This window comes from Schistocerca gregaria, chromosome 9 (genome assembly GCF_023897955.1).
Source record: "Schistocerca gregaria isolate iqSchGreg1 chromosome 9, iqSchGreg1.2, whole genome shotgun sequence".
Lineage (NCBI taxonomy): Eukaryota > Metazoa > Arthropoda > Insecta > Orthoptera > Acrididae > Schistocerca > Schistocerca gregaria.
The window spans coordinates 146,045,292-146,067,033 of NC_064928.1; the positions used below are offsets into that span (position 1 = coordinate 146,045,292).

The window sequence follows — 21,742 nt, forward strand, 5'->3', positions numbered from 1 at the left end:
ATGCCAGATAATCCTTGCAGTTCAAAACAACAATGGTGGGGTCTTTATCCACAGGTAGGTTTATAAGGTTGGGATGTAAGGTTAGTCTGCATGTTGAGGGATCTGGGGAATGATGGTGAGGCAAGGCTCGAAGTTAAGAAATTCTGGAAAGTTAACAGGGGATGATTTGGGGGCAGTAGCGGTGGATCATGGCTGGGTGAAGGAATGAACTGAGTTAGGCAGATTTCAACATTGGTCTTTGGTTGAGCCTGATTGGTAGGGTTGGTGGCGAAAAATTTATTCCACTGTAGGGACCAGGAGAAGGAAGAGAGTCTCTAACAAGTCCTGCCTTATTGAATTTGGGAGTGGGGCAAAAGGTGCAGCCTTAGGAAAGGACTGATATTTCAGTGGGACTAAAGCCTCTGGGGGAAAAGTTCATGACTGTGTTGTGGGTCTGTTTAGGTTCTGGATTCTGTGTGGTGGTGGAAGGTGGGGTAAATGTACTAATTTTGGAGGGTGGGGTAAATGTAGTAGGTCTGAGAGACAGGGTTTGTCAGCTATGAGTGGACATGGATGAGGTTTGGAAGTTGTTGTAGATGGGGTGGACAGTGGTACTCCTAGACGGGAGTAGGAAGGGAGCAGGGTGGAGAGCTTTTTGAGGTGGTGTTGTGCGTGTTGCTCTAGTTCTTGGAGGGCAAGAGTTTCAATGCGTGTTATGGGTTCCAGGAATTCAGGTTGTACAGGTGAACAATTCTGTGGATGGAGAGAAGGTACTGCAAGGAGGTTTGGGCTTGATTGATATGGTTTCGCAGAACTAAGGATTGGTGGAATCTGAACAGGTGGAGGTCATTATGGAAGGAGGGGTGGCAGCTGGAGATGGACAATTTGATGGCAAAGCCATTGGGGGATTCTATGAGCCAAACAACAATACAAGAACAATATGTGGGACTGGGTTCTGACTAGGGGTAAGTAAAATTTCTGTATTGATGCAGATGGACGGAGCAAGGATCCATGGTGGTGGAAAAAATGCAAAAAATTATCTAAATAACATAGAATTACATCCGAAAAAATTCCCAAAAATACACAATATACTCTTTCCTTCCTACACAACCCCTACTCCCAACCCCTTACCTCATGGCTAATACCCCTGTAATAGGCCCAGCTGCAAGACCTGTCTTACACATCCTCCCACCACCAGCTATTCCAGCCTGGTCACAAATATCACCAATCCCAACAAACACAGCATTATCTGTGAAACCAGGAATGTGATCCACAAGCTAAGCTTCAACAACTGAGCTGCATTCTATGTGAGCATAACAACCAACAAGGTGTCTGTCTGCACGAATGTCCATCGACACACTGTGGCCAAGAAACAAGTGGACCACTCTGTTGCTGAGCATGCTGCCAAACATGACATCATTCATTTTAATGACAGCTTTACAGCCTGTGCCATATAGATCCTTCTCACCAACACCTTTTCTTAATTGCAAAGGTGGGAACTTTCCCTACAATATATCCTACATTCCCGTAACCTTGGTTAGTCACTGCCCCTCCTCTGTTCCCATTCCGGCACTACACAGCCCTCGTTACTCCATTACACCCAGTCTTTTTACTTCTCTCCTTTTCTGCTATCACACCCCCACACCCCTCCCCACTGCTCTCCATCTAACCTCCCGACTGCACATAGATGCCCTATACCCTCTTTCCACCTTGTCCCTGCACACTCTCCAACAGTGCGTCACTGTCTGACACCCCTAACCAATTATCCCTCCCCCTCCCCGCCCTAGCCTCCTTGTTACACCCACCCAATCACCACTCCCATCATGCACTGGTGCTGCTGCTCGCAGTGTGGCCTCAGTTGCCTGAGACTGCAGTCATGTGCGTGTGAGTTGCATTTGCGTGTGTGTGTGTGTGTGTGTGTGTGTGTGTGTGTGTGTGCGTGTGTGTGTCCAAAAGCTATATTTGTAACAGTCTTTTTTTTGTGCTTGTCTGTGACTCAGTCAGCATCCCCACTATATGGTGAGTAGCAACTTTCTTTTTCACAATGTTGTTGTAGGGTACACCACATCCATTCCCTTAGCATTTAGAATCTTTTTCCACACACATACAGTGCACAGTTGCTTATTTGTTCTCATTTAACCTTCTTACTAGCTAATGCTAGCTTTGATATGAGGCGAGCAGTAAACAGAAGAGGTAAATAATGCAGTATTAAATAAATGAATACCACATGGCTCTCTGTCTAGTGTAGACCTTTCAATCTGATGCAATTTTAGTGGCTCACAGAGGAGTTCTGCAAATTATTTTATGAGTAGCTTCTTGTGTGGCCTCATGAGGCTGACTCAACTCCCTTCCAGACTTCGGCAACACAGAAAAATAGGAAGGTGTCACCAGGAATCGAACCCAGGGCCTCCACATCAGTAGCTCGCAATGCTATGCACTAGACTGTAATGGTGGTCTAATAAAATGTTATATTCCCTGGAGAGTGCAAATCTACAGGATCCTTGCGTATTGTCTTTGATTGAAATTTTGGAAGTTATTATTTACTTGTTGTTTCAGTTTGGGCTCTGGCTACCCATTACTAGCAATTTCTCAACTTGCAATAATCCATCAAATATCATACAGGAGTCAGAAGAATAAGCAAAACAAATCTTCACCAGCTGATGATGAGTTGAGGGTTGGCAGTGTCAAGTGCTAATTTTGCTGGACTGTTTTGTGTTTTATTAGTGAAGTTAAAAAAAGTAATCAGATTAATGAACAAAATGAGCTCTAAGGAACACTGCCAGCCTTTCTTTATCAAGTTGAATATAGTGAAATACTGACTGTTGTAAACTAATAAATCTACACACTTTTATGTCTAAAACAATTTGAGTAAGTTTGACACTAGTGAGGATATATATTCTCACAATACTAGAGGCTAATTGGACTTTGATACACTGTGTCAAAGACTAGAAATGTGCACAAAATAGCAATGTTTCAATAAACTTCTTAAATCTGTTCATTTCCTCACCAATGATATTTTTAAAGTTGAGATTCATGATTGACTGTTGTACCACTCACTTTGCACAGTAAGAGAACTATTTTAAATAAAAATAGTTGATATTAGTTTTCAAGAACCATTACAGGAGTAGGAATTAAATTGTAAGAACTTTTCTAAAAACTTGTTATAAATTCTATACTCAATGACTAAACTTATTCCACTGTGAGTGGCCAATGGTTAATAAAGAACTGAACTGACAACTGACAGCCTGACAACTTTCAATCTTTTCTACAAGCCTGTACACTGCACAGTGCATTCTCTATTAGGCAAGTATGTCATAAACCAGACTGGAATACCTATCAATAAATGTCATTTTCACCAATATACACTCCATTTAGGAAATTGGAGAATGTGAGACATGTCCAAAGAATGAATACTAAAGACTTAAACAACATTCTTACAAATAAAAGAAAGCTCATAGAGAATTAACAGGTATGAGAGCTAAAGATATGTTGGCACAAAGAAGAAGGGACAGGAAAAGACACATATGATGCCTCATGACTTCAAAAGACAGACTAATTAGTAGCATTTACTGACCTCAGACCCATTTTCTTCATCATTTTCGTTGTCAGATGTCTGAAATCGGATGTCCAGATCGGCAGAGTCGAGGAGATTGAAGCGCACACTCTTCCTCTGCTCGTCCTCCAGTTCTTGCCGCCTCCACTGCTGTTTCTGTTCACCTGCAAAAACCGAAAGCTCACATTAGTTTCATTCAGTGATTTTTACATAACTGTATAGACATCAGTGATCATCTGAGGTATTACAGGCATCAATGAAGTCAATACATTTTCAGGAGGTGGTACCTCCAAGCCCTCATATATCTGAAAAATGTCGTATTACCACCTTGAGCTGCTGATGAAGTACTTTATTTATACAACCAGTTTCAGTCGTCTGACCATTGTCAGGTTCATTAAAGTATTCACAGCATGATGTTAGGCGATTTTGCATGTTTGCCGAGTACAATGCTGTGAATACTTTTATGATATATTCATAGCATCATATTCAGCAACAATGTAAAATCACCTAACATTATGCTGTGAATACTTTTATGAACCTGACGATGGTCAGACGACTGAAACTGGTTGTATAGACAAAGTACTTCACCAGCAGCTCAAGGCAATAATCTGGCATTTCTCAAATCATTGAAGTCACAATACATACACATGCACAATATGTACATATACGAAAAGTTATTTACTGTCATAGTTCTGCATATGGCAATACATTACTGATACAAATATTTACAACATTAAAAAATTCAGCATGCATTATGTTACTGTTCAATGATGGGTCAAATTATAATTCTGCAAGCACAACAATGAATATGTTACAATCACATCATTTTTTTGTTTCAATTAAAATTTCATCAACTTCATATGAACTCAGTTGGAATAGAAATTCTTTGATCTTTCTTTTGAATTGTTTATCTGGTAGCTCTCTGATGTGCTGAGGTATGGCACAGAAGAGTTCAACTAATTTGGTTACAAAGCACTTCTGTGTTTTTTGATAGGTGCAGTGGAATGATACTATGCCACATTTGTTGCTGGTATTGTAGTTACAGCCCATCTTATACTGCTAGTATTTACAATAAATAGTTCTCTTTGATGGTAATTACACGCTGCAAGGTATATAAAAATTGCAGATTCATAATGTTTGTTTTCCTGAAGCCAGATCCACATTTAACTCTGCATTTTACACTCACTGCCTTCTTTTGCAAATTAAATACATTGCTTGTATTCCTTTGGTGGGCTAATTGAATAGTACAATATGCTCCATAACTGTTTATTAAGTCAAAGTAGACAACTTCCTGCAACAGAATAATAACACAAACAGGTAGTTTCATCTGGGCAAATGTACCTTTACCAATTTTACATAACATTATTTTTTATGTGGTTGCTCCAAAACAGTTTGAAAAATTTCACTAATTCTAAATTTGCAGTAGAAGCATGCAATGAACACTACAGAGACTGGAATGATCGCCAAATGGAAAACTTTAAAGGTGTAACTGATGATAAAGACAGTGAGAAGGAAAACCACGATCTGTATATGACGTATCCCACAGAAAGACAAAGTAAAAGCTTTATCACACTCAAGAACAATGAAAGTAGGGATTTGAAGCAATGAAGTCAAACACAGTAATAGACATTATGCACAAAGGGGTGGCATAAAGGGGTAATGAAAGTGGGATTATTATGGGGGAAGGTGTAAGACAAAGATTTAGACAGTGTAAATCTGCAAGAACCAAAGGGCAGTGGTATAGAACCATTACTCTATTACAAAATGTCGAATGCTCCATGAGGCAGTTTACAGATGAAGCTGTTTGATACATGAAAATTGGAATGTTACATAATTGTAGTGGAATGCAGGAAGACTTGCAGAGAATCAATGCCTGGAGCAGGGATCGACAGCTGCCCTTTATCGTAAACAAATGCACCATACTTCACACAAGATGTGGAAAGACACATTACTGTATAATTGCATGATTGTGGAAAGAGCATTGCAAGCATTTCACATCCATTAAATCAGTAAATATCTGGGAATGTGTGTATGGAGTGATTTAAAGTGTAATCGCAGGAAAGGCAAATGCCAGACTTAAAGATTCATTGGGAGAATCCTCAGGAAGCATAGTCCATTGACGAAAGAGGCAGCTTACAAAACCATTGTTCAAATGATCCTCTGCTATCGATCATCAGCCTGAGAACTGTATCAGAAAAGATTGACAAAAGAAATAGAGAAGATTCAAAGAAAGAGCAAAATTGTCACTGACCTGCTCTTCTAACTTGAGTGGCAGACACAAGAAGAGATGTGTTGTGATCACAGTGAGGTTTTCTGTTAAAATTCTGAGAGCACAAATTCCTAGAAGAGTCAACCAATCTGTTGCTTCCTCCTATGTATACCTCATGAGAAGCCAACAAAAGTAGAATTAGAGAGAGTCCAGCACACAATGGTGTGCAACAGTGCCGTTCTATATCTGTACTAAGTCCAGAAGGCGTGTTTCCTTCCAAATGATCTGTCACCCATATGCTATCGATGATACTTTTTACCTTAATTACAGTCTTCTACGACTGCCTATCCAGATTTCTCTTGAAGCAGTTGGACCTACTATGCAGTGCCACTTGGCCACAGGACTTCTCCGTCTGCAGAAGGTTGAGGGCTGGAAGAGCTTTGTAGTATTAGAGCTACAGAATGATGTAATTCCTTTTTAAAGAATTCTTGTATATTTTGTTGCTCTTACATAACAATTACAACATTGGGTGAAGAGATTTCTTGTTAATCATAGCATCATCTCCAGACCAAATCTCAGACAAAAAGCAGTTGAGAATCTCCTAACAAATTTAAATAGATTGACATTTTTCTCAATGTCCTCTCAACTTTTTTTTTTTTTTTTTTGGGGGGGGATTGTCATTGTCAGCATCACCTCTTGTTCTCTGCCACCCAAGACACCACCAAACCACAACACCAAAGCATAAGCGACTCCTTCATAACAAGAGATGCTCAATCACTCCTCGGTGGTGTTCTGTCCTCATGGTCTCGCCACAACTCCGTACATCTGTCAAGCCAGTGTGTCCACCATGGAAAGTTCCTCACGTACTAACTACTTAAACAATGTTTTTATACTAACATCTTTCATCTGATTATGAGGGAGAGATGCAACATGTTTTTCTGAATGAAGAACATGTCACAACACAACTTGGGGGCTTACTGACAAACATTACTTCTGTGCACCATCTGGAATGGGACCAGAAAAAAGGGAGAAGTGACAGTAGTACACAAGATACCTTTCATCACATACAGTACTGTAACTTGTGGAGTACGGTTTTAGATATAGATGTAATTTTGTTGACAGTTTAGCGTAACCATATCAAGAGATTTTGGTAGTATGCTCCTGTAATGATTTGACCCCCACAAACATGACCTGTTAGCACCACAAGAAACATGCAGCACCACCTCACTTGACAATGGCTGAGTACTGCCTTTGTCATGAATCCACATGTTTTGCTCTGCTTGCTCTGCCCCTCTGCCTCGGAGTCACAGTGATATGTCTAGTACTCATATACAGTGATTAGGAAGTCAAAAAGGCATCTGGACTGGTCCAACAAAGCTGCAACATTTCCTCTTTTTGAATTAGTGTGAGTAGCTGTGGATCCCAGCAAGATGTGACCTTTGTCATGTTCAAAATCTTGTACACAATGTTGAAAACTGATCTGTAACTGATTTTCATTTTTTCTTCTATCACATCAATTGTGATACACTGGTCTTCAAGCACCAGGATCTTCTCTTCGTCTACAGTTCACAGTCCTTCACAGAGAGATGGTGTGTAACTTTGCTCTTTATCATTCAGATTTGTTTTACCACACTGGAAAGATGCCTAACACCTAACTATTGTGTATTATGATGGTGCAGTGTTGCCACACAAAACACGGCATTGTCCCCTTTCAAACGCATAAAATCAATTACTGTATGATACTTCACTTTATCAATGAAGAATGCTATTTTGTTTTGGCTCCTCTAGTGATGTGCTAAAGTACATAGGCCAGGGATTTCAGTATATACCAGGACTGCACACACAGACCTGCAAACACACAAAAAATTTCTTATTGTGCAAGCTTTCGGAGGTAGTGGTTCCTTCTTATACAAAAAAGGCTGATTGGGAAGGAAGATGGATGAAGAAAAAGGACTGGTGTGGTTTAGGGCATGGACAGAATTACAGAAAATCTGCACAGAACCCCAGATCAGGGAAGAATTACCAGATGGGTTGAGAAGGAAAGACTGACAATCAGAGACTGCACTGGTGAGATTTGAAAACCTGAAAGCTTAAAAGGTTGGAAGATAGAGTGATAAGCAAGGAAGAGATTATTGGCAAAACACTGTGCAAAAAGATAATAAGATTGGTTGCTCATTGCATTATATTATACATGGTAGACAGGTGGGGTATGGGATTGTGGAGGGGAGGGGGGAAATGGTGGCAAAGAGACAGGTCAGTAAATAACACATATAGAAAACTAAAAGTGTGTGAAGAAAGGTAATAGTCACTGAAAAGAAATGCTGAGACTGAAGAAATTAACATAAGTTTAAGCCAGATGGGTGGTGAGAACCAAGGGCATGTTGTAATGCCAGTTCCCAGCAGTGGAGCCCTGAGAAATTGGTGTCAGGTGGAAGAATCCAGATGGCAAGTATGTTCAAAAATGATGGTAGGAGGGTACAAAGTGTAAGTCTTACATCTACATTTATACTCTGCAAGCCACCCAACGGTGTGTGGTGGAGGGCACTTTACATGCCCCTGTCATTACCTCCCTTTCCTTTTCCTGTCGCGTATGGTTCGCGGGAAGAACGACTGCCAGAAAGCCTCTGTGCGCACTTGAATTTCTCTAATTTCACATTCGTACTCTCCTCGGGAGGTACAAGTAGGGGGAAGCAATATATTCGATACCTCATCCAGAAAACCTGGACAGCAAGCTACACCACAATGCAGAGCGCCTCTGTTGCAGAGTCTGCCAATTAAGTTTGCTAAACATCTCCGTAACGCTATCACGCTTACCAAATAACCCTGTGATGAAACACGCCACTCTTCTTTGGATCTTCTCTATCTCCTCTGTCAACCCGACCTGGTACAGATCCCACACTGATGAGCAATGCTCAAGTATAGGTCGAACGAGTGTTTTGTAAGCCAACTCCTTTGTGGATGGACTACATTTTCTAAGAACTCTCCCAACAAATCTCAACCTGGCACCCGCCTTACCAACAATTAATTTTATATGATCATTCCACTTCAAATTGTTCTGTACGCATACTCCCAGATATTTTACAGAAGTAACAGCTACCAGTGTTTGTTCCGCCATAATACAATCATACAATAAAGGATCCATCTTTCTGACCAAGATATTGTGGAGATTGAGGGGTGATGATAAGGTATTCTAGATGTGGTTGGCAAAATGTCAAGACAGAACAGACCGCATTTCAGAGCACGGTTTTAGGAAGTCACAGCCTTGTCAGAGTAGCTGCTCGATACAGTCAAGACCAGGATAATACCAAATGACTAGAGGCATACTTCTAAGATGATTTTTGGAGGGATCAGCAATACCACGATTGGAACTAGTTTGCTGGGATAATTGTGTCCAGTGTAGTCTGAGGTGAGAATGGTGGCATACTGCTGTAAATACATTTGCCTCAAATGCCAAGGCTGTATGGGAGGGAATATATGATGTAATCTCTGACTTGCTTATTACCATATCTTCCATTTTTAAGCTCTCAGGTTTCCTAATCTTGTCCAGTGCAGTCCCCAACAGTCTTTCCTTCTAATCTTGTCTGGTAAGTCTCCCCTGACCTAGGGTTCTGTGTGACTATTCTATAACTTTCTCCATTTCCTAAGCCTTCCCTGTCCTTTCTCTTCCTTCCCCTTCAACTTCTACCAGAAGAAGGAGTGAATGGCTCTGAAACTTTGCACATTTTTATAACTTTTATATGTGTTTTCTACCACCACCACTTGGTGAGTAGATTTCTTCTTTTATCTATTCAATTATATTATGTTTCCAGAAACGGATTGTTTTCATTAAAAATTAATAAAGTAAACTTATTTTTTGATGTGATAATTAAAACTTTATAATTATGCCTCAATTTTTTCCCAGCCCTGCTAGTTATAAACAGAAAAAAGTGTGAAGCGAGTACAAGCAAATATTCACCACAACTGAGCTATCGGTATAACAGAAACAGGAAACACGGGCACCTGTCATGTGTGCCGGGTTCATCTCCCACAGTGGCGTGCTGGATCGTGCCGAGTCGTCTCTGGTCTCAGTGGAGCCGGACCGCTGCTCTCGAAGAATGCCTCGTCGCACGGAAGACTCGTCACCCGATCCACCTGCGCCAGTCGCCGGAGCGGGAGTGTCTTCCGATGTAGGTGTGGTTGCTGTTGCAGCTTGTTGCTGCTGGTGTTGTTGTTGGCGAGATTTGAGGAAGACTGAGCCACCACCTGTGAATAAGACACCCTGCACTGCAATAACAGTGTGACATTGCATTAATTGATTAATTGCACCTCACCAATTCCATCACTGTAAAAAAAAAAAGGTAGTGGTTAGTTTTACAAGTTGTGAGGTTATTGTGGTCCTCAAGTTGAGGAACTAGTTTCATGCTACTCTCTACACTAGTCCATTCTGTGGAGGCCTCTTCAGCCCTGCATAAATACTGCAATCAATATCCATATCATTTCAAACAGTTTACTCTTAACACCCCTTTCCCTCTCCTGCCAGACTGATGATTCCCTGATGCCTCAGGATGTGTACCATTCAACAATCTCTTCTTTTAGTTTGCTTTTACTATAAATTTCTTTTTCTCCAACTTGTTTCAGTACCTCTTCAATACCGGTCTGTTCGCACCACAAGTAAATATTACTGGCCAAACACTAAATGAAGCAAACTGTGTGAAATTCTTTATGATCAAGCTTAATCAGAAGTTAAAATGGGGTCAACACACAAACTAATGAAGGAAGGAAGGAAGGTGGGATATTGGCTGCTATATGGTAGGCCACACTTTCAAATACTCACATCAAAAGAGGTTTTGCATCACCCCAGTTCCCAGAACACCTGAAGATATACATTGACTGTGGTTATTGTATCACAGGCAGGGTCCCTTTGACTGTTCAGAGATGTCACTAAACCTGCCCAAAGATGTAAACAACCATGCATGAGCAGTGCCTATTAGACGGAGGGGTCCAACAGCCAATCAGTTCCAGTCATTCCACCAGAAAGGAGGTACATGGCTTGTGTTGTCTGTAGTTCAATACCGGAGTTCTATCATGTCCATGTTGTTACTTTGCACCAGGATGGTCTCTCAACAAGCGAAGTGTCCAAGCACCTCAGAGTGAACCAAAGCAATGTTGTTTGAACGTGGAGACGATACAGAGAGACAGGAACTGATGATATGCCTTGCTCAGGCCGCCCAATGGCTACTACTGCAAAGGATGACCGCTACCTATGGATTATGGCTTGGAGGAACCCTGATAGCAATGCCACCATGTTGAGTAATACTTTTTGTGCAGCCACAGGATGTCATGTTATGTCTCAAACTGTGCGCAATAGGCTGCATGATGTACAACTTCACTCTTGACATCCATGGCGAGGTCCATCTTTGCAACCACGACACCATGCAGCATGTTACAGATGAGCCCAACAACATGCCGAACGGACTGCTCAGGATTGGCATCATGTTCTCTTCAACAGTGAGTGTCACATATGCCTGCAACCAGACAATTGTTGGAGACGTATTTGGAGACAACCTGGCCAGGTTGAATGCCTTACACACACTGTCTGGCAAGTGCAGCAAGGTGGAGGTTCCCTGCTGTTTTGGGGTGGCATTATGTATGGCCGACGTACACTGCTGATGGTCATGGAAGGCACCGCAATGGCTATACGATATATGAATGCCATCCTCCGGCCAACAGTGCAACCATATTGACAGCATACTGGTGAGGCGTTAGTCTTCATGAACAACAATTCATGCCCCCATCGTGCACATCTTGTGAATGACTTCCTTCAGGATAATGACATCACTTAACTAGAGTGGCCAGCATGTTCTCCAGACATGAAGGATATCGAACATGCCTGGGATAGATTGAAAAGGCTTGTTCGTGGACAGCGTGAGCCACCAACCACCCTGAGGGATCTACACTGAATCACCATTGAGGGGTGGGTTAATCTGGACCAACAGTGCCTTGATGAACTTGTGGATAGCATGCCATGACAAATACAGGCATGCATCAATGCAAGAGGACGTGCTACTGGGTATTAGACGTACCGGTGTGGATCACCACCTCTGACGGTCTCACTGTATGGTGGCACAAAATACAATGTGTGGTTTTCATGAGCAATAAAAAGGGCAGAAATGATGTTTATGTTGATCTCTATTCCAGTTTTCTGTACAGGTTCCGGAACTTTCGGAACTGAGGTGATACAAAACATTTTTTTTATATGTGTACGTGCAGCACCAGTTACACTGCTGCGTTTCCTACAGCCATCACCACAGCACAAGGGCACTGGCATGAATGATTATGCGGCTGCCAATGAGATGCAAAAATCCCCTCTCAGGGCACCAAGCAGTGTGTGTACTTGAGTTCGAACATTTTTGCACTACGCCCATTTTGAGTGTTTGCCTTTGAATAACATTTACAAACTTACATAGTGGCCAGGGCTTCTGATCCATTGAATAATTATTGTATTGATTACTGACTGATTTGTAAATCTGCAGCATCTGTCTACGTTTCAACATTCAAAGCTAGTGTTAAGAATGATGTTCCAACTACAGCAACAAAGTTATGTATTACCTTTACTATTTGATATTAGATGTAAAATAAATTAATATCTAAATTCTCTGTTCATACGTAGAACCTGTTTCTCACTTCTGTGTCCACTAAGGAACTACACAGCATCCAAGGAAGTAACAACAGAAGGAAGATTTTAACATTCCATTAACAGCACACTCATTAGAGATGGAGCACAAGTTTAGATACAAAAGGATAGGGAAGGAAAGTGGCCGTCCCCTCTACAATGGAACCCTCCTGGCATTTGCCTGAACTCATTTCAGGAAATCACAGAAAACCTAAATCTGGATGGCAAGATGGGAATTTGAGCCATCTTTCCCCCAAATGTGACTCCAGTGTGTTGATGGCTATGCCACCAGAGCACAGATGGCTATGCCACAGAGATAACCAGAGCACTGCAAATATTTATAGGCATTTGAAGACAACTGCCAATGAATTAAAACACAGTGAGTCATGGGGTGAAGTGTCTTGCCACCATTGCAACAAGGTCACACAAACCTATCTGATATCCCACGTACCATCCTGCAGCATACTGCTGTGGCTCATCTGAAGAAATAGTTCAAAGCTGCACCCTTAGCCAGTAAAGTTATGGCACTAGTCTACTGGGATTCTCTTTGATGCCCTCCCTCATGATCCAACAATCAACCAGAAGTGTACTGTGCTACCTTCAGGAAATTGAAGAAACAATTTCAGTGTGTTCACTGCCACGAAAATGCAAAAGAACTTCTGCTTCTCCATGACAACACAAGTCGTTCACTGGACTATTCTTCCTCATCCACCCTACATCTCAGATCTTGCACCTTCGGATTTTCATCTGTTTGGCACAATGAAATACGCACTCTGTGGGGAGCAGTACATGGAAGGCTACTGATGCAGCAAAATGTTGCCACCAACATTGACTAGCAGAGTTGAACCATGTGTGCATATGGGTCCTCCCAGTACGGTGGCATAATATTGTCACACTGAATGGTGATTATGTTGAAAAATAGTGCTTTGTAGCCAAAAGGAAAGGGAATAATATAGTGCATTGGAATTCTAAATAAAACCAAACAGCTTTCAGAAAAAAATGTGTGGCACAACTTATTTTTTATATATAACATACATAACCATAAGTCTTACACAAGACTTTTCAAGGATCTTGGAATTCTTAGACTCTTTTCTCCAATACATTTATCCCTAACGCTTTTTGTAGCTGTTAATAAAAATAGGTAGCAGGCAAACTGTGTTTACAGAGTCACAATACAAGACACAAGATAATCTTAACAAACACTCTGATGGTAAAACAGTAAACACACTTTCACCTAATGAAAAGCAAGAAATTGGGAATCCCTAACAGTTCTAAAGAAAATTAAAGTCATGCTTCACTAGTTACTTGGACCAAAAAATTTTGTTAGCTGCTTGATACACAGCAGTGTTTTTTATAAAGCTGAATTAGTATCATACCGTAAATAAGACAAACAGCAGAGTGTTCAGGATGGAATAACAAAAATAAGTAATATCCTTTCTACATTGCTGTAAATAAGATCCAGTCTTTACAGGTGTAAGAAAATATTTTCTTTGAAAAATACTGTTGTAATAAAATAAATATTACATTACTAATAGCAGATAAAAATCAGCTATTGACACAACAGAGGATGCAGCAATTTCTTCAAATTAACAGATTTCTAACTGATTTACTTGTTCAAATTTGGAAGGTATGTGCATGACCAGCTTTAACAGTATAAAGACTGTTAAGGTTAATGCAGCAGTCAGATTAAGCCTCTCTGGTGCCTATCTCTTAAGTTACTGTTTAATTATTCCACATTCTTCAGGTTTTCCTTCTTGACGGGATTTGTAGAACACAATGAATGAATGAATTAGTTACTCAATCAACCCATACAATCTACAATATTCTTCTGTAGCACCATATTTTGAATGCTTCTACTACCTTCTTGTCTGCACTGTTTCACTTCCATATAACACTACACTCCGGACAAATACCTTCAGAACTAAACACCTTCTGAAAAGGCAGTACCAAGATAAGCAGTAGAAACTCATGGTGTGCGGACGGACATATCTTCCTGAGTTGTAAGACCAGCACAGCTTGTATTGAAGAGCAACAAAATGGGGTGTAGGGTATCGTTGATTTATCACTAAGGTGTAAGTGTGCTGCAGATGACAAGCACAGGGGTCCTAGTATGAAAAGAAATGGCTTGCACCCCATACCACAACTCTCAGTTGGGCAACAGTCAGGTCAGTATCCCATCACTATACGTGACATCTTCAGACACTTCTTCACTGGTCATTGGGGCTAAACTTGAAGTGGGACTCATCGCTGAAGACAATTCCACTCCAGTCAATGAGACTGCAGGCTGAAGATGTGCCTAGAGATGCCCCAGACAGTGGTGCAATATCAGCCTGATTGTTGCCTGCCGTTTGGCCCAGCAACCAGGAGTGAGGGCCTGGGGTGGGGCAATATTTCTTTTCATAGCAAGACCCTTTTGGTTGTCATCCAGCGGTACGTCGACAATATTCTATGCTCCATTTTGTTGCCCTTTATGGCAAGCCATCCTGGGCTTCCATTTCAGCAAGATTATGACTGCCTGCACATCGTGGACATTTCTACTGCTTGTCTTTGTGCTTGCCAAACTCTACCTTGGCCAGCAAGATCTCCACATCTCTCTCCAACTGAGAACATTTGAAGCTTTATGAACAGGACCCTCCAACCATCTTGGTATTTTGAAGATATAATGTGCCAATTTGATAGAATTTGGCACGATATCGCTCAGGACACCCAAAAACTTTATCAATCAGTGGTAAGCCAAATAACTGCTCGCAAAAATGCCACAGTTGGATCAATGCATTATTGACTTGCTCAATTTGTGAAGTCCTTTCCCTTGAATAAATTATCAATGTACATATTCAATAAGATAGGGGATAGCCTAAAACCATGTCTCACTTCCTTTTCAACCACAGCCTCCATTTCATGCCCCTCAACTCTTATAACTGCTGTTGGGTTTCAGCACAAATTATAAATATGCTTTCGCTCCCTGTATTTTACTCCTGCTACATTCAGAAATTCAAGAGAGTATACCAGTCAACCATGTCAACAGATTTCTCTAATTCTACAAATGCTAAAACATCTATGTCCTCTTCAATTTCGATAATAATGCCCACTAGTTCATATCCCTTGCATAGAACCTCTATCACAATCCTTCCATCTTTCACTTTTCACTTCTTTGCTTAGGACCGGCTTTCCATCTGAGCTCTCAATATTCATACAGCTGCTTCTCTTTTCTCCAAAGACTTCTTTAATTTTCCTGTACATAGTATCTATCTCTTCATGTTTCTTGATCCTTACATTTGTCCTCTAGCCATTCTCATTCAGCCATTTTGCATTTCCTGCCAATCTTATTTTTTGTATGTTTATATTCCCTTTTGCCTGCTTCATTTGGTGCATGTTCATATGTTCTCCTTTCATCAGTTAAGTTCAATATTTCCTGTGTTTACCACAGATTTCTACAGTGCCTTGTCTTTTTACTTATTTAGTCCTCTGATGCCTTTATTATATCATCTCTCAAAGCTGCCCAACCCTCTTCTACTGTATTCCTTTCCCTTGTTCTAGTCAACTGTTGCCTACTGCTCCCTATGAAATTCTTAACAACTCTGGTTCTGTCAACTTATCCAGGTCAAATCTCCTCAATTTCCTACCTTTTCTGCAATTTCTTCAGTTTTATTTTACAGTTCATAAGCAATTTATTGTGGACAGAGTCCACATCTGGCCCTGGAAATGTATTAAAATTGAACATCTGGTTCCGATATCCCTGTATTACCATTATATAATCAATCGAAACCTCTGTCTTATCATTATACAATCGATCTGAAACCTTACTTTGTTTCTAGCTCTCTTCCATGTATACAACCTTCTATCTTCTTTCATAATTCTTAAATGAAGAGTTAGAGATGATTAAATTATGCCCCGTGCAAAATTCTTCCAGGTGACTGCCTCCTTCATTCCTTTCTCTCCAGTCAATATTCAACTGAAAAGGTACATTAGAATAAAGTCACCTCAGAAACAATAAAATAATACCTCATGATAATCAGATAACATCAGCGTGAACTTCACGGATAAAATTTGTGAACTGGCTAACAAGCTAGCTCTGAAGTTAATTTAATTTCTGCACAGACAGCATAATGTGTGCATTTCTTATGCTGAGTGGTTTACATAAAATCAACAGACAAAAAAATTGTATGTGCTTAAGTGCAAATAGCTGAGGAGCTTACATCTGATAATTCACAAATAAAAATAATATGTGATCGTCAAGCTGACATTTACCTTTACCATGATGCTAATAAAAGTTATTAAAAAACCCTTGTCTTAAAACTAATTATACTAGAAAAATTCTACAAAAACATAGTGTCACTAAAGCAATTTAACAGATACAATGGAATAGATGAATCTTTCTTCTCTAGCAACATATATGTTGCTATTGAACTTGTTATTTTATTGTTCTTGAGGTAAATGATACTTGACAAGAGCCAGATGGCTTTATTCTAATACACTGGTTCCCATCAGCTTACCACAGTTGAGTGCTGTAGGGCATGGCTAGCAGTTGGATGGGCGAGCGTCCGGGTCTGCCGAGTGCTGTCGGCAAGGAGGTTGCACTCAGCCCTTGTGAGGCCAGCTGAGGAGCTTATTGATGAGAACTAGCGACTCTGGTCACAAAATCTAATAACAGCTGCTAGGAGAATGGTGTGCTGACCACATGCCCTTCCACATCTGCATCCAGTGACACCTAACAGCTGAGTATGAAAGCAGTCAGTCAGAACTGCTGAGTCTTCTAAGGCCTATTCTGATGGAGGTTTTTTTTTCCTTTTTCTTCCTACACAATATGTAACAAGTAACAGGTACCGCGTAAAGTCTTTTTGACACGATAAATACTCTTTCTTTAATCAAAACAGGATATTATGTAATAGGTGCACTGAAGCATGCATACATGGAGCTCACTCACTGTCTGGAATTCTTGGTGGACTGCAATCAAAAGTTAAAGCAGCAGCTCCTAATAGAGTATGGACTCTCTGTATGATATACTGGGAGGCTCTGGCTACTAAAGAACTTAGCTCATGCATTAATGAAGTCCTGCAAACAGTTATAGAGACACTTAATATTATTAAAGCAAAAAAATCTATAAGTTTGACACTTTTTAAAGTGCTATGTGAAGAGATGGGTGCTGAACATATTAAGTTGCTCTTCTTTTAGTAATTTTTGATAGCTTTCAAGGGGTAAAGTACTAAAAAGAATGTCTGCACTGAGGAATGAGGTATTCTGTTTCTTATTTGAGTACAGTTACTCTCTGGCAGACTGTTTCAAAAACAGACATTTTCTATTTAAAATGCTTGCCTCACTGACCTTTTTGAGAAACTAAATATTCATATCATTTCACTTCAAGGCAATCAGGCAACTGTATTATCTTGGAATGGAAAAGTGAAGATGTTTATAAAGTGATTATAGCTGTTGCAAAAGTTGCATGCTAGATGTGTTCCCTAATTTACTTTCACAGCTACAGGACACAGATAATCTGATACTTTCAATGGAGATCAAAAAAGCCTGTCTTCTTCATCATCTTTCAACACTAATAGTTCACTCCAAAAAGTATTTCAGCAATGATTCTTATAAATTTAATTCGAAAAATGCATTTAACAACGAACAACTTATTGATCTCACTTGTGGTACTTCACTGAAGAGTCAAAGTCTTTGTTGGAGTGTTGGCTACATATTAGCAATGAATTCTCAATGTTAAGCCAAATGCGATGACAGTCACAAATACTTTTGCAACAACATGCTTGTGGGAGACTGGGTTTTAAGCTTTGGCAGCTATGAAGTCAAACTACTGTTCAAAGCTAAATTCAAGCAAACAATTTCAAATGGCTATTTCTGCTATTACACCACGTCTTGAGAAACTTGCTTGTAATAAGCAAGCTCATCCATCATACTGGACTTCATAATTCAGATTTTCAATGCTCTTGTAATCCTGAATTGCGGAATTGCAAATATTGTTCACTTTGTAGTTTTTGAATAAAGTAAATTTGATAAAGACAAATAACTTGTTCTGTAATTTCATTACAATAATTTATGTAGTTTTGGTTTCTGTTGCATAAAATCCATCTACACTCAATTTGGTAAAACCGACATTAAGACAAAGAAAATATAAAAATGTTTTTATTAATGAATTATGCTGGGGGGGAGGGGGGGTAGGGGTGATAGTGTTTTTCCTAATGAAGGAGAGCCCAGGGGAAAAAATTTTAGAGCCTGCAATATAAGACATACCGTTTATGGGAGACCTCACAGTTATTGCAAGATGCTGGATACTTGATTGTACTCTTAGCTTCTAGCAATATCTCCAACACTTTGAGAAACAAAGTGCAAATGGAAGATGTTGGTTGGCATGTGCAAATACCTAACAAGGAGAGCAAAATTGGATAACAAGTAATCGTAGCTCCCGAGTAAATGCTATATTGCCAGACAATATCACAATAAAGATGCAACGCAACACAACATGACTAAAACCATCAATGACGAGGTCAGCATTGACTTGAGTTACGCCGCCAACATATATGTAACGCATGAAATGTTATCTGGTTGGGCAGGTGTGAACTACTCAGTAAGGTAGGTGAGTTGGCGATAGGGAAGGGGGGCAGTCACTGTTGTTGTAGTGTTCAGATGCACCTTGGTCAGTGTAGAACTACTCTGTTGAAAGCCTGTCAGTATTCTGGCATTAGTCACTATGTTGCACACATTATTTAATATTCTCTTTGCATATCATTTCCAAGTTTCATTACTCCAAATAGAAGTCTACTTCATATTGCAGAACTGCATCACAACCTTTTGAGCACTGGGCATTCTTCCTGCAATATTTTCTGGAATTCACTGCAGAACCCTGTTTAATTTATTCATAACAGTAATAGCACCAACAGTTAGCCTCTGTGGCCACAATCATATGAAATATGGTGGACAAACTCAACGCAGGCAACACATAAGTGAAATGATAGTGATGCACTCCTTCTGACATTAGCTGGCTCGTGTTGACTAGGAGCAAATGCTTTACCTGAGAGCTTGAGCTCTCCACGGCCCTGCTGGACGAGACTGCGGGGATGCTTCTCCTGTGCAGATGGGGGCAGAGCCGACCTCCGGGATGCAGATGTCACAGTCGCCATGCCGTCCCCACTCTCTCCCAGTAAGGGTGCCACACTCATCTTGTCGATGTCAATGGGACCGGGCGATGGGCGACCGAGCAACGTCGCCGCTCCCATTTTGTCGATGTCGATTCGATTGCGGCTAAGTGGTAGAACCTCCCTGATAAATATAAATGTATGATATATCATGTCACTTTGGCATCATTATCTACTATAGGTCAAAATAAGCTGTTACAGCTAACATGACCTGCAGACAAGAATGCACACAAATTCCCCCCCCCCCCCCCCTCTCTCTCTCTCTCTATCACACACAAACACACCCACGCACCCACCACCCACCCACCCACACACACACACACACACACACACACACACACACACAAAGAGTCACATTACAAATGCACAATTATGGGTGAGATATTATCGTATTATACATCTGCCCATATATCAAATTATTATTACTGAGCTATATAGGAAAGAATATATTAGTTTCCACAAATCAAGGACAAATAGTACAAAAATAATTTTGAAGCAAATGTCTTATATTAACAAGACTCTCAAATATTTATGAAGTAACAGCATGTCCTTCATCACTACCACTTAAATCACTTGTTTACTCAATTCCATCTTCAGAAATATACCTCTAATATTCTTCATTAAGTCCAACACCATTATTTTCAAATAGGAGGCATAGTACACAGTGGCTACATAAGGAAGAAGGTTTTTGAGGTTCTTTTTAATCTTTGCTACAGCTCTCTCTTGCTACCACTGTTCTCCTCATATATTGCTCATGAGCATCTGTCAGTGGTTTCATTTGTTCTTCGTTTGCACTCTACTTATACATTATAATTTATAATTTATTTGGTAAATATCATTTTTTGGAATATGGAAAAACAGATTAAAATTTTCATCAAAATATTGCCTGTAGGCTCATTCCTCAATGGACTACAACTCTCTTCTCCAGTAAAATCCCTAAATACAGATCATTTCACATGAAGCAATCTGCTGTATTTTACTTCTGTATTGTCCAGTCTACTTTGGCCAACATATGCCCATAGACATTTAAATTTTTCTACCTGTTTGATAACTGCTCTGTCATTGATGGGAACTTCACATCTATTGTCACTATTCACCATCAGATATTCAGTTTTTGTTACGCTTATTGTAGTCCCCATTTGTCATATTCCTGATATAAATGTACCACGAACTTAAGATTGTATTCATCTTATGCTAGAATGGCATGATCATCAGCAAAACTTCATGAAAATATCTGCACATCAGTAACAATGATTCCCATTCCTCCACATTAGGAGAGCCACTTCTACATATAACTTGAACAAGGTGGATGACATATTGAACTTCGTCTCAACACTTTTGTGACATTAATAGGTTCTGATCATTTTGAGACAATTTTAATGTATACCTTATTATCTCTGTGCGTTTCAATAATAATCTGTAAAAGATGGTCTCCATATACATATTTTTCAAAGTTTTGCACAGTTTTGCTCTAGGAAATGGTTAGTTAGTTAGTTAGTTATATTACTTGTTCCATGGATCATGAACACGATTCTTTCGTAATGATGTGGAACGTGTCAAAGTACACAAGATTCATTTCTCTCAAATAATCATTGTTAGTCTTATATACGGTACAATTGTTAATGCTTACTATATTTATTTGGCCTATGTCTAAAAATTCATCTATGGAGTAGAAGGAGTTGTCATTCAGGAATTCCCTTAACTTACTTTTGAATGCCGATTGGTTGTCTGTCAGACTTTTGATATTGTTTGGCAATTGACCAAAAATCTTTGTGGCAGTATAATTCACCCCCTTTTGTGCCAATGTCAAACTCAGTGAACGGTAGTGAAGGTCACCCTGTCTCCTAGTATTGTAGCTGTGGACTGTGCTATTAATTCTGAAGTGATCTGGGTTACTAACAACAAATTTCATTAGGCTGTATATATATTGTGAAGCTACTGGCAATATCCCTAATTCTTTAAATAATTGTCTACAAGATGATCTTGGATGAGCCCCAGACATTATTCTGATAACACGTTTTTGTGCAATAAATACCTTCTTTCTTAGTGATGAATTTCCCCAAAAGATGATTCTGTAAGAAAGCAACGAATGAAAATATGCATGGTAAGCTAACTTACTGATGTGCTTGTCTCCAAAATTTGCAATGACACTAATAGCATAGGTAGCTGAGCTCAATCGTTTCAGTAGATTGTCAATGTGTGTCTTC

General features: G+C 40.0%; 1 protein-coding gene across 3 annotated transcripts in view; it reads right to left on the minus strand.

The window, feature by feature from the left end:
• Positions 1–21,742, minus strand: part of LOC126292231 (centrosomal protein of 164 kDa) — a 625,143-nt gene that overhangs the window by 151,116 nt on the left and 452,285 nt on the right. For all 3 annotated transcript variants that reach the window (XM_049986106.1, XM_049986107.1, XM_049986105.1), the window contains exons 6-8: positions 19,412–19,659; positions 9,741–9,983; positions 3,554–3,696 (exon numbers count right to left, since the gene is read on the minus strand). In XM_049986106.1, the coding sequence (XP_049842063.1) occupies positions 3,554–3,696; positions 9,741–9,983; positions 19,412–19,659 (634 nt within the window). The remainder of the gene's footprint in view (positions 1–3,553; positions 3,697–9,740; positions 9,984–19,411; positions 19,660–21,742) is intronic.